Raw genomic sequence first — 13,668 nt, 5'->3', positions numbered from 1 at the left:
CATGTTTTGCCAAGCCTCCCTTGGTATTGGTTTGTGAATGGACTTGGCACTAAGACAGGACAGCCACCAGAGAGACTAACACTGCTTTTGCCCCAAAGCACCTCCAAAACATTAAAATCCGCTTTTCTAAGGCTGCTGATAAAATGCCTTCTCAGCCAGCTCACAGGTTTAAGGAAAGTTAGTGTTTGTTTATATTCTCTGACAAATTATAAGAAATGACTAAAGGTCTTTGTTTTAATAGAAATGCCATATTACTGATAATGGGTTCTCCAGCTTGGGAGAAACCAGAAAAAGGGAATTTATTAAACTAATAATAGACTGGTTAGTTCTCACAGTCCCATCTGAATATTGCTATCATGAGAGGAGAGGGACCACTTGAACTATAATCCCCAAACGACCAACATGATAATTTAAGACCATCAGTTTTGCTCAACAGAAAGAGACATGCTGTCACTGAGCAACAGATTAATTCATTCAGACATTATATTATGCAAGTATTTCAACTCATAATTGTAATATACTGCCAGTTCTGTTTTCATAAGGGATACAAACATTGTCTAACCTTTAGTCGTGTCTATATACATTAAGCCTTTCTTGACTGCCCCTTGCCATGTTCATAACATTTAACTCTACAAAAAAACAAGTCAGACTCATTGGTACCTTACGTAGTCCTCCAAAGCAATTTTTAACAACCTGGGCTGCCTGGAAGTAAATATGAGTCAGGTGACTGCCCTGTAAAAAAGCTCTTAAAGAGTATTCAGTTTCAGTCTTTCATTTCTTTTTTTAAAAACAGTAATGCAAATAAAAAAAAATGAGTTAACCGTGTAAACACATCTATAGTAGCACAACTTATCAGGTGTAATTACACTCACGCTGACAGCTGGGTGAGCCGAAAAAACCCGCAGGGCAAGCGGTGGGCCCTATCCAGAGAGAAAAGAAAAGGATGGAAAAATAAAGAGGAACGAAATAGGATCAACAGTAAAAGCATTTTAAATGATTGTTTAAAGACATCTGTCAAGCTAAATTGTGGTGCAAGACACTGTAACGTCTCGTTGCTTGAACTTACCCACAATAGGTCCTGCAGGGGATTTGGTGGTCGGCTGGTATACGGGATATCCTGATTGCAAAGGAAAGGCAATGAAATTAAGACATCCACTGATGGGAAACTGTGATAAAGTAAAACCCCAAGTGTCAACTTTATTTATCGCGGAGGGGAATTGCTTTTGCTGTTACATTTAAAATTGACATGAACAAAAAAAACATAAACATGAGAAGGCAATGCAGATAGAGGCAAACATTATTAAAGGAATAGTTAGAGCCAGGCTAGCTGGTTCCCCTTTTTCAGCCGCTATGCTAAGCTAAGCTAACTGCTAAATATCTAGCCTTGACAGACAAAAGAGTGGTATCAATCCTCTCATCTAACTTTTGGTAAGAAAGCAAAAAAAAAAGTCCCAAATCATTTTAAGTGTCAAACTATTCCTGTAACATTGTGATCCCTACATGTAAAGAAGCATAGCCTTCTACAAGCAAAATACTAAATCGACTTTGATCTACTGTATCACACACAAGTTGTAGAAATGTCATACAGTGAGAAGAGTCTCTTGAAACCCAGACAGCCTCCTAATGACTGTCTCAGCATGTTTAGACAGTTTGTCAGAGCTAACAGGCTGGAGATGAGAGACCCAGTTTTACTAACTTCTAGTAATAAATCTATTTATTGCTCATTAAATGCCAAGAAGTTTTCAGTCTACAATTAATTTCACGTTATATGACATAAGAAACATTACACCTGGGGCAGAATACAGATGTCTTACTTTTTCATGTATTATAGCTGACTGAATAAAACAAGCATGAATGTTAAGGATGATACCACAGGTCAATCAAAGTGGTTTACAGTGAAAGGTATAATAAGGATTAGGGAAAAAGAAATATCACTCTTTAAATGGATAGGTTGCCTCTCTATGACCCATTGTATGGACGAGTTAAACTAAATCAAGTTAAATTTAGTTTTAAAACATAAATTTAAAGGTTTTATAGGTTTATTTCAAACATACTTCTTTGATTGTATAATAACAAGTCCAAAAAGTTGTATTCCTCCCTCAAGGGGAATACGGACAGACTGAAACACAAAAGGGCCAAAAAAGGGTGAACATGAAACAGATTCCAGATGTCAAAGGGTGGGCTCAGTTTCACCTGACTGTGTTACCTCTGTTGTCCATGATTCAAAGGGACAAAGATAAGGTTAAAGCTAAATTGGGTATCTTGTATGTGGTAAGAGAAAAAAAACTTACGAATGCACTGAGGGTAGTAATAGTATCCCTCAGCACAGCGATCACAGTTTCCTCCAGCAAATTGGGGCTTGCAGATACACCTTCCAGACCCCATTTCACAGCCGGCTGTAGTCCTTTCATCACACCTGCAGGCTGGTAGGGTTGCATGTTTTCTTTGTCAATTAACATTTACAGACAAATGTGCACCTTCAGATGCATCGATGTAGACTTTTAAAATGGGCACCCATATGGATAAACACCCCACAGAATTACTGGTTGTGGCAAAACACATTTACTGTACATGACATAAAATATAAGTAACAAGTGCAGAAAGCTTTCAACTATTCTATCAATCATCTCAAAATGAGAGATCTCAGAAGCAAATAATGATTACTGAACCTTTAGTGACTCTGCTTTTGCCAAAACAAATGCCTTCTTCTGCTAAGCTGACTTAATTGAGTTTGTGGATTTTATGGTTTACTTTTCAAAGTGCTCAGGTCAACCAGTTTAATTCCACTACTCTCTAATGTCCAAACACAACTGGCAGCTATTTATATGGCGAGCAACAGCCATTGACCATTAAAGTAATGTGAACAAGAGCAGAGCCCAATTTAGCAATAATATAAGCAGTGGTGCTATTGGTGCTTGTTCCATGATGCCTTTTTTGTCCATCTCAAACAAGACAATGATGCCTCTCTGTGAATACAACACTGTTTTGGCTTCACTTGTTTGTCATACATACTGCAGGTCAAATACCTACATGGTGAGACATTGTGGTGAGAGATATTTCTATTACGTTATCTAGTGCTATAGCCTGGAAATTTGACAGGGTGGCAAAGTTCCACCCTAACAAGTTATATCCTCATAATATGCTTTTACTGCATTAAATAAAGCAGCTGCAGAAACTGATTTGAACTGGTATCTGACAAATTTATATCCATTTAATATACAGAAATACAAAATGAAAACAGATTGCAGCACTTGCACACAACAATCAAAAAATGAAGTATTAAAAAAGAAGAATTTAAAATTGTGCACTACAATGTTACATTAAATCAAGGGGACAAACGCAGAAAATGCAACTCACGTATGCATCCGGTGGGGGACTCGGGAGGTACTCCATAAGGTCTGTAGAAACCTTCAAGGCATTGCTCACAGTTCACTCCGACAGTGTTGTGCTAAAGAAGAACACACAAATAATGTGTGAGCCATAACTCTTACATAAAGAGTCTTCATTGCTCTGTAACTTAGAATCTCTTGTTTAAAAAACACATTGACACATTTGACAGGACACAATGCTTTCGTGCACACTCTTTCGGACACTTTGCATCCGTGTCATAGTCCAGAGGGACACTTACACTTATCCTGAATAAAAACTTAATAAACTTTTTTTTTGATGACTACAATTAAACAAAATCAATTTCTTGGAGTAGTAAGAGCAAACGGAAAAAGTTTGTTTCAACATCACAAACTTAAAATGGTGCATCAGTATCAAATGCTCCATAGAGGACTCCATAAAGATACACACGGACAACATTGTATTTTTCTTTCATTTTTTATACTTTCCACCTCTCCTGCAACCACACACAGGAATCAGTTTAGACTTGACATGCATTTCATACCTGGCAGTTGATGCACACTCCTCCTCCGTCGTACCTTCCGAAGGTGTCTAAACTTGCTCTTCTCTTTTCCACCTCTCGATCATAATAACAGTCAAAGGCATGGGAGAAACACTGGCAGGCTAAGGAGGAAACCCCCGAGACGGACGTGAGCGCGCGCGCGCACACACACACACACACACACACACACACACACACACACACACACACACAATTACTGTATACCCCTCAGCAGACTACACCTGTCAGTGTTTAAGCACCTTAAGCTACTCATTCTCCAAAAACGAGTTTTAAGTCTGGGTGTTAAGTGTAAAGAGAAACTATAAAATCCAAATTAAACAAGAAGGCACATCCTCTTCCTGCATTCTACCCTGTCTCATTAAAGTTTATGAATGGTTAGGGTGCATTTCCACTGCATAAGTGCACTAATTAGAGTCTTCTTCATCGTTCTCTCTCTTCTTGTGGCTGCTACAAGATCATTTTTCATGAAGGGAAAATTTGTCAACAGTCCAAATCAATTAGATTCCAGTTGACACAGGCTCTGCTGGCTGACTGGATGGCTCGCCAATTAACTGGCATGGGGGACTATCTGGCAGGCTTGCGCGGGCCTGGCTACCTGGCAGACTAGCTGGCTAAGCTGACAAAAAAAGTTGTTATCCTAAATCTAGTATGACAAAACAGCTGTTATCCTGGAGCTAGTTGTCTACTGTGCTGTTCTTCATACATACCATATGAGGAATGTCCTCTCAACTCTTCAACTGAGGCTCTCTACAATACCATAACAGGACATCCAAAACAGGGCTTAAATATCAAGAGGACACTTCAGTCCGCTCTGGGGGCTGTAATTTATGGAGCCAGCATTGTGGGGTGAAGCAGATTGTGGTTGTGTTTACATATTGAATGAACCATTGTACACTTACGATGACACTCATTGGAGCTGTCAACAGTCGCAACACGCCATGGCTTCTGGTTAAAGCCTGGGCAGCAGCGGTCACATGTCTCACCGCAAGTGTTGTGTTGGCACTCACACTGGAGTCTACAGACAGGAGAGGTGACACCTGGATTTAGTAATGCTCACATTTTAATTTGCAACAAAACCAAAACTTTCTTAAACCTACATTTATTTATTGTGTTACCCACCAGGGGGCAGCAGAACAAGCTGCTCACACAGACATATTCTTACCTTTTCAAGGTGTTATAAACGGTTGTCTATTTATACAGCAGAGACAACATTAGCATTCATTTGGAGTGAATGTTTCAGATAACCTGATGAATGTAAGTCCAACGTTTTACTTTTAGCTCTGTTTTGGTCTCCACCAACTCCTGAGAGTAGTATCTGACTCTTTAGCTGCCAGCTAGCTAGTGCTAACTTTGTCTGTCTCTTGTTTGGTGCTAGGCAGTAAACCTGTGACCCCAAGAAAAAACAGTACAATGAGCTGAAAGACACTAAAACGCTCTGTATTGCTTAAGTGAACAACAGAGTGAGGTTATAATTTTTGTGTTTGTCAATCCAAACAACACTTTTCACATTATGCAAAGTCATTTCATCCAGTGTTAATATAAAAACATTGATAGGAGCAGCTTTAAGCCAATGGGAAAATTCATTTAAAATGCCCAAGTTGGTAGTAAACAATAAAGCAACAATGAAGCACCCATGAATGCTGTGTTGTTCTGTTGTTAAGCTGTTCAAAATACAGAGGGCAACAGAGCAGCACTTCTTCACACACATCTTGCCTTCTTACCAACTGTTTACAACGTCACAGCCAGTAAACAGAGTAACTGAAATAATCTGCTCCTCTTTACAATGGCGATGTCAAAGTAAAAACATATGAGGTAATTGTCCTTCCTCAGAAACAATACACTATCACTAAAATCACTAGATTGGCAGCATCTCTGTGGTCTTTGCCTTCATATTTTCAGCATTAAGTCATCTCAGTACAATGTGTATACACAGAAGCCCATTGTACAAAAAGTCTATTCACTGCTTTTAATGAATAAACAAATAAAATGGATTTACTTGTTGAACCTATCCTTCAAAGTTAACTTTTGAAATGCTTATTAGGAACTGGTTCAAGGGATAATTAATGAGTGATGAAAAATGCTTCAACCAGAGCTTTCCAAGTATTGTGTCAAATTTGCATAGCATTGCATAATTTTAAGAGCATTACTAACCTGTTTGGGTTGTCCTGGTTACGCCCCCCACGACACACGTGTGCATGCCCATGGCAAACACAGCGTCCACCAATGCTGATGTCTTTGATACTATAGTAATACTGTCAACAAATAGGGGAAATGTTATCACCTGCTACATTTTCAAAGTAACAGCTATGTTATCTGCAACATCCCCCTCACTAGAACAAATGTTTGACTTTTCTTGGCAAAAGAAGTGAGTCACACATTATGACTAGTGGAGCCTTAACAATGATCCATAGGCTGAGGCTAGTTATATGAGGTGAATCAGTGAATCATAAAAAAGAGATAAGATAAGAATGAACAGCTGACAACATTCAGCTATTCTCACCATGTCAAATGAAGATGAATTAATGAGGTGTTTCGGACATAAATAAGAAGATACATTTCTGAAATTCCAACGTTCAAGAAATTTACTTTATACAGTTTCACTAAAGCTATGTTACAGGATATCCTGATGCTGCAGATTTTTTTTAATTAGCATACAGTATCCTGCTGTAAGGAGAAATGTCATATTATGCACCTGCCGTCCTAGCTGTCTCTGCAAAAGGAATTATTATGATGACGGGACAGACAGTTATGGCACTAGGCTCTGACAAGGATGAATGTTTGAGCAGGAGGGAACAGGTCAGTGTGTTTGTGTCAGCAAAAAGGAAGCTGGAGGGTAGGTGGTGCAGAGTTGGAAATGTGGCTTGCCCAAATGGGAAACAAGAGTCTGCCAGCATGACACCTTTGTGTGAGATTGTACAGTATGTGCCTCACCCTGCGTGTGACGGTGGGATCTCTCTGGGCCTTGGAGATCAGGTGGCCCAGCAAGGTGTTGGTGCGGAGAAAGCGCAGGCGAATATTGGTGGCCTTTGTGAAGTCTTGCAGCACTGGCGAGTAGGTGAAGTTTTTAGACCCCGGTCGACCGTTGACCAGAGACACCACAATCTAGACATCACAAATGTATTTATTTCACAAGACTGTTTCTGATACCTCATAAAATATCACAATTTTGGTATAGTTTTCCTAGATTTTAATATATTTTACCTCTCCGTTCTCTAAAGGGACAATCCGTGAGTAGTCTGTGGTGCAGAGCTGGTCATCATCATGCACTATACGAGCATTGGGCTGCTTTCCGAACTTTTCAATACACTCACGCTTTGAATCTGCCAAAAAATACATTTTTAATTATCATTTTTTTAAAGTGTGAATTAAAAGCCTCTTAACCTCTCTCATCCCATATTCCATTTCTTTTTCATTTTAATGTAAAGAGAATAAAATTATCCCATGGATGACTTCAGTAAAGCTACTCTCTATCGCCAATTATTATAACACAGCAACACTTAGTTAATTAAACATTGACAGTTGTGTTCTGGTGCTTGCAGTCTGATATCCAAGAGTCAGCTGGGATTTTGTACTATTGTTATTTGTACAATTATAGGCTGTGTAACATCCAATTACAGCATTTGTGAAAAAGAAATAAAGCCAAAAAAAAGTATTAAAACTTAGTGAATGAATGATGAGTTGTTTAAGATGTGGAGTTTCTGCACAAACATGAATTTGAATCAAGTAAAAGTGTTAGCAAAGGGAAACTTTTATATTATAAGTCTGAGTCGAAGTTTGAAATATATTGCATACCACCACTTGCCACTCTTTACACTAAATTTACCCCCAAAGTATAAAAGTTTTAAGCCTGACATTTATCCTAGAATTCATTCAATGTTCTGTGGTTACTTCTGATTTCCTCTTTTTTTCCCACACAACCAAAAACACACACACTTCCTGTCTTAAAATCTTAAGCAGGCTGATCATTCTGCCAGGATTAAATGTGCGCTATTAAACAAATTCTAATCTATTCTCACAATGGGTCTTTTTCAGAGCAGACATTCTGACTTGTCACGGCAGGAAAGACACAGGCGTAATTAATAACCATAATAATGGGTGCATTCCATTCAGCAGTGCCAGTCTTGTACTCTACATGATGGATCTCTGGCATGGCTTAGCGAGTCATTGTTACTTACACCTGTTCATTTTTTATTAAAGCTGCATTGTGTCATTTTTTGAGTTGATTTTTAGAAGAAAAAAAAAACTTTTTTCACAAATATGTGCTCATTCATGTGTAATTACTTCCACCAACTAAAAAGTATTCTTGTAAGCGTAGAATCTGCCATTTAGAATTATTCCGAATACGAACGAGCTACTCGCTCACATGACGGCTGCCATGTTGGGCCTCCATCTTTAAAATACACTAGCCAAAGAGGGACATGCACTTCTGCATTTTGCGCTTTTACACTGAGTGGCACTGTGACGAATGCCAGGGAGGGAGAGAAGATTACTCGCGAGTCACAACTGCTGAGGGCAGATTCAAAAGCATTTGTTATGGAGGATCACGCCTATTCTCTAGTACATGTAACGGAGTCGCCAAGGAAGTTAAAAAGAGAATTAAAATGAGAATGCAACAGGCAAAGCAACAAGACCAAAGTTAATATTGGAGTGGCTTTGGAAAGAGCTCATAAGGAGCAAGGATTTTAAAAGTAACACCAAAGTTGCCTGCTTTCTTCTCTTACGGTAATTTTGCCTATTTGTTTATATTCAACGTTTTATAGTTGCTTGGCTAACATGGCATGGTTATCCATTAAGCTAGAACATCTTTTCCTCGCGTCAATGATGAAAAAGGATTGTCCACCTTTTAACACAAACGTAATCATATGTATCGTGATGTCCCTGGAAGACAACTCACGTCATGGAGTTGTAACACAGACTAGCTGCAGCTAGAACAGCTGTGTGTAAACAATAGAGATACTAAGAGCTATTTTTGGTTTCATTGACATTGTTCACACTGCTCAGAGAATTATATTAAAACATAAACCTCCATTGCTTCTCTCTTACAACACTGCCTTACACTATTAATCTCGTACAATATACAGAATATCGATAGCACTGATACTTTACTAATATTATCTTGCATATGTTTGGGAAGCTGATGGCTGATGTTAGCATTGAACTGGTACCAAAATAATGTAAAACTATTTCACTGGAAGGATCACTCACGGACAAAGTCATACTTCTTGGATTAATACGGCCACCATAGGAGTTAAAACACGCTTGGAATGGGAGGGGCTATAATTTAATATTCAGTTGGTTGTCATATACAATTTCATCGCTAGATGGAAGACATTCTTACACATTGTAGCTTTAAATAGAGTCAAAACGCAAAAAAGCTTCTTTTTTTAAAACAAAATCTGCTAATTAGGATTTAACAACTGTTTATTACAAATACAAGATAATCCCCCATATCTGTGTGTTTGTGGTTTGAACAGGGTTTTTGTTAATGAGTGGTTGCTGCTGTTGTGGTTTTGCACTGTACTTCTTATGAATCACTTTCCAATGTCTTCTGTGTATTCCAAACACACCATCGGAATAGAAATCCTGCTGCCATGAGCAATTGACAAAAAGTGTAAAAGCTGTCGTCAAGTAGGGATCATTATGGAATTGTCCAACCAATGAATAGCAGACATTCATTTACATGTATATCATTTACTTTAAAAAAAAAAAAAATGCATTCCAGATTTAATAGATTAACCTACAAATCACTGACAGTTGGGGAACTGGCAGGTTATATGTGTATGCAACTTTTACTTTTGATTTCCAAGCCACAATCTGACCATCTGACTTGTTTTTAAGAATACAATGAATTCAATGCAAAAAGACAATGACATAGGAACTTACGTGCAAAATACTGCCAGGGTATGAAGGTTCTCCCGTTGTCTACAGAACGCTCGAGCACCCAGAGGTCAGGTCGAGGTGAATTAGCAAACTTGATGAGGATGTACGCCACATGGAAGAGCTAAAAATCAGAACACAAAGAGCAGGCTAAACAAAAAGCAGTCACTGCTCTAAACGGATATTGGCATTATGATGTAGTTTCCTGTGCTCTCATTGCTCTATCAAGTAAGGCCCCAATCTTGGCCGTCAGCTCTGACAATACCCTTATTTCCTTTCTTGTGAAAGCCGGGGCACAACATAAGCTTTGTTGTTGTATCTCTGCGATCACCACAGAACTAAATAACTTTAATTAGGAATTTGCAATCACAATGAATCAAAGACCAAGGCCTCCTGCTCTGAGCTTTTATTCTTTCAGCTTGACTTCAGCCTTATCTGTGTGGCCATATAGCAATCAATTCACCAACATTTGCTTGCATAAAGTCAATAAAAGTGGTGCAGGTGCAGCCATGTTAGTGAAAAGGCATCAGCTGAGCCCACATAATCCATGTCTGTTCTCTGAACTCTCTATCATCACCTTTTATCAGAATATACGGTCCATACAAGGGCAGAAAATGATGCCAATGATTGTTTCTGCCAACACTGAGATTTCTGTCAAGCTCAGAGCAGTATGTTTCCTTTGCAGTTCATCAGCATTCTTATCAAGCCCTAAAAGCGGGTGACTTCAGCTTGATTGAACATTGTACGTGGAAATGTAATTTGTGATAGTCAAAGCTGTCTTTGTTATCATCTGGCATGGACTTGGCATGGCTTGGAATTTAAACCCTGTGACACCTACCAGCACGTAACAACTAAAGTGTCAACAAAAAGCCTCACCTACACATGACCACAAACCCCTGTCCTGTTTCTGTAATGCTGAAACAGGGTTTATCTCCATGCAATTTCAGTGTTGGCTTAGATCCAAAAGCAACATGTACAGTTTTTAATGTTTCAAAAACAGGGTACTATAGCAGGGTAAGTATAACTATTCAGCATATTTGCTGAACCTATGGTACCTGCCCTCAGGATTGAAGTGATGAATGAAAACTGTGCACAAACTATCGTGTGCTATTGAAATAAAAGACATTTCTACAGACTGGTTTCTCTTTAAGAAGGAGGAAGGCAGGCCCACACTCGTCTAGCATCCCTCAGCACCTTGATAAAAAACCCCAGCAGGCATTTGAAATTGTCTCTCCTTGGATTAGGCAGGGAGCTATGCTAACACGTATATCAAAGCAAAGTAAAGAGTATTGGACTGTGTCAAGATTTCTACCCCCAAGCCTGAAACATAATGGCCCGAAGTTCAAGAAGCTCTTGTTTTGATGGATTGTGAGAGCGCTCAGAGGTCAGCCAGAGAACTGTCTGGCCATTTTTCTCTGAAAACTGTCAACAATCCCTGATAACAAAAAAAACAAATCCCTAGGTAGCAAATAGCCTTTTGATTGACTGTCCTTTAATCACTGTAGTCATTGAGCAAAACAGTCAATCTATAAATAATAAAACAGCTTAAAACGGCTCTTTCTGAGCTCAACTTTAAATGGGGTGTGTCTTGAAATTAATCAGAACACACTTCCACCCACATGCAACAGGATGTGCAAAAAAGGGTTAGGGGGCATGCAAACAAGATGTGGGCTGTCATCTATCTAAAAACAGAAGCAAGGCTTTTTAAGAGGAGCTGCCTTCTATCAATATGCTGGTTCCACTGAGGAACAGGAGGAAGTTTAGTTCGCACGGGCTGTGATGACATCAAGGGAAGGCCAGGGAAAGGGAGGCAGGAGAGCAAGATGGGGAGGGTAAAAAGGGTAGGGGTGGCTAGAGACGTGCTGGCTGGCATCCGGACCCATCTCAGAATCCAAACATAGCGCCACATTCCCCTTCCCTCCAAATGCCCCTAAAGCAGAGCATGCCACTGCTTTCGGGAACCTGTCACAGACAGCAATGCACAGTGAAAATCGTCTCCACCACTTGCTATGGATACAGATAAAGATGGTAACAACAAGACATTATCCTAGTTTCCAAGAAGAATAACAATGTCCTCATCCATAAAATAATTCTATTCCTGTCCTGGTACAGTGAAAACACCAAAATGTGTGCTCTCTGGGAATTTGTGGGGTTGGCTAGTGGCACATTTGCGGTAGTCTGCAAGTCACTCAACCAACATGTTTTAGCACACATTTGTTTCAAAATGGGTGAGGCTTTACCTGGTGCTGGCTGGCTATCATTAGGAATACTATGGCCAACATGATAACTACATTCAGATAAAAACATTTGATGCCAACCTTTTGTAATGGACATTTCAGTTATACTAAAAACATATTGATGTTTGGTACCTTTGCCTACTGGTGAGGAACCAACGGTGATACTGTTCTGTGTTTTATTAACTGTACATACAAAAAAATTATATTTAAAAGACTTTTTAAAAATAAACTTTCAACTTAAATAAATCAGAAAAGACTGAAATAGGCAATCAGACCATTTCTTATTTACTCTCACTCCTATGGAATTCTGTGATCTAGACACTAACGCAAACCTCATGCATCCAACTTAATTCTCATCTAGCCTGACTGTGGTGATTCCCTTCACTGTGGTATCTCACACTGACTCGATGCCAGTAACTGAGTAATGGTGAGAAGAATCCTCCGGAAACAAACCCAGTGAGAAACAGACAGCATGATCTTGGAACACAGGGCCAGTACTGGCAAAACTTTGCTTATTTTGAGGCTTGTCACTCCAACTGTGTGCTGCCAGTCTAAACAGACACTGTTGGAATATGTCCAGCACCTACTGTATGTATTGTTTGCAGGGCGCCTGAAATACCGCGATGGCATGCCAAACGCACTAAGGAAGGATTCCAGTGGCATACAAAGACATGAAACAGATTGAAAAACTTGTGGCAAACACACTTGGAATAACACTTGAGCAGAGTAATCTTCTTCCCCTTAGACCACAGCGTTATGCCAAGATGTTTAGTGTAGGAGGCTGTGGGTGGGTGTCAAAAAGGTCAGGGGTTGAGGTATGGACTGTTTGACAAGTACCTTCTCAGCCTCCTCCCCCCATCTCAAATTCCTGACCTTGGCCCCCCTATAATAGTGTCACATATACAATGTATTATGTATATACAAAAGTATCCAGACGTCCTCTAACCTTCCAATTAACACAACATGGCAACAGAGTCAACCAAGTCCCTCATGACCAAACGCCATTTTAACAACAGCATATTCTTGTTGCAAGGCTTTGTGAAGAAAACACACAGCCACGCTCATAAATCTTTCGACCTCTGTCATTTCATGCCTGATGGGTATTGTGTGTGTGTTATCATTTCTGGATTATTGACCCCTGACTGTGAAACTGTACTGTGTGTGTGTGTGTGTGTGTGTGTGTGTGTGTGTGTGTGTGTGTGTGTGTGTGTGAGAGAGAGAGAGTGTGTGTGTGTGTGTGTGTGTGTGTGTGTGTGGTGTGTGTGTGTGTGTGTGTGTGTGTGTGTGTGTGTGTGTGTGTGTGTGTGTGTGTGTGTGTGTGTGACAGCTCAAGAGTGATAAATGTGTAACTTGAAGTGTGAACTGCAGCAACACCGCTTCACTCTGGTAAGCGAAAACCTAATATTATCATACCTAATGTTTCAAACAAACAAGACTACTGTTAGCAATGTGGCGACAACACACATCTAAGTTATTTATTGTTGTTGCCATGTTAAGACCATTTAAAATAATATATAAAACATGTACATTGGAAATAGTTACCTCTAAAGGCCCCATGGCAGCCTCAGACTAAACAGTAAGCTTTTGTCAAGTCCCCTCTTAACTTATTTTCAACATCCTCTTATTGCTTTGTTGGTTTTGTTC

General features: G+C 39.5%; 1 protein-coding gene across 1 annotated transcript in view; it reads right to left on the bottom strand.

Annotated features, from left to right (window-relative positions):
* LOC116698492 (laminin subunit alpha-3-like) overlaps positions 1–13,668 on the bottom strand; it is a 58,039-nt gene that overhangs the window by 37,202 nt on the left and 7,169 nt on the right. The window contains 10 exon segments of the mRNA XM_032530426.1: positions 873–920; positions 1,067–1,117; positions 2,292–2,423; positions 3,358–3,448; positions 3,893–4,011; positions 4,810–4,925; positions 6,062–6,162; positions 6,842–7,012; positions 7,112–7,230; positions 9,794–9,911. Coding sequence (XP_032386317.1) covers positions 873–920; positions 1,067–1,117; positions 2,292–2,423; positions 3,358–3,448; positions 3,893–4,011; positions 4,810–4,925; positions 6,062–6,162; positions 6,842–7,012; positions 7,112–7,230; positions 9,794–9,911 — 1,066 coding nt within the window.

The sequence above is a fragment of the Etheostoma spectabile genome, chromosome 12 (assembly GCF_008692095.1).
Source record: "Etheostoma spectabile isolate EspeVRDwgs_2016 chromosome 12, UIUC_Espe_1.0, whole genome shotgun sequence".
Lineage (NCBI taxonomy): Eukaryota > Metazoa > Chordata > Actinopteri > Perciformes > Percidae > Etheostoma > Etheostoma spectabile.
The sequence above is the reverse complement of the archived record's forward strand: the minus strand, read 5'-3'. Positions and strand labels throughout refer to the sequence as shown.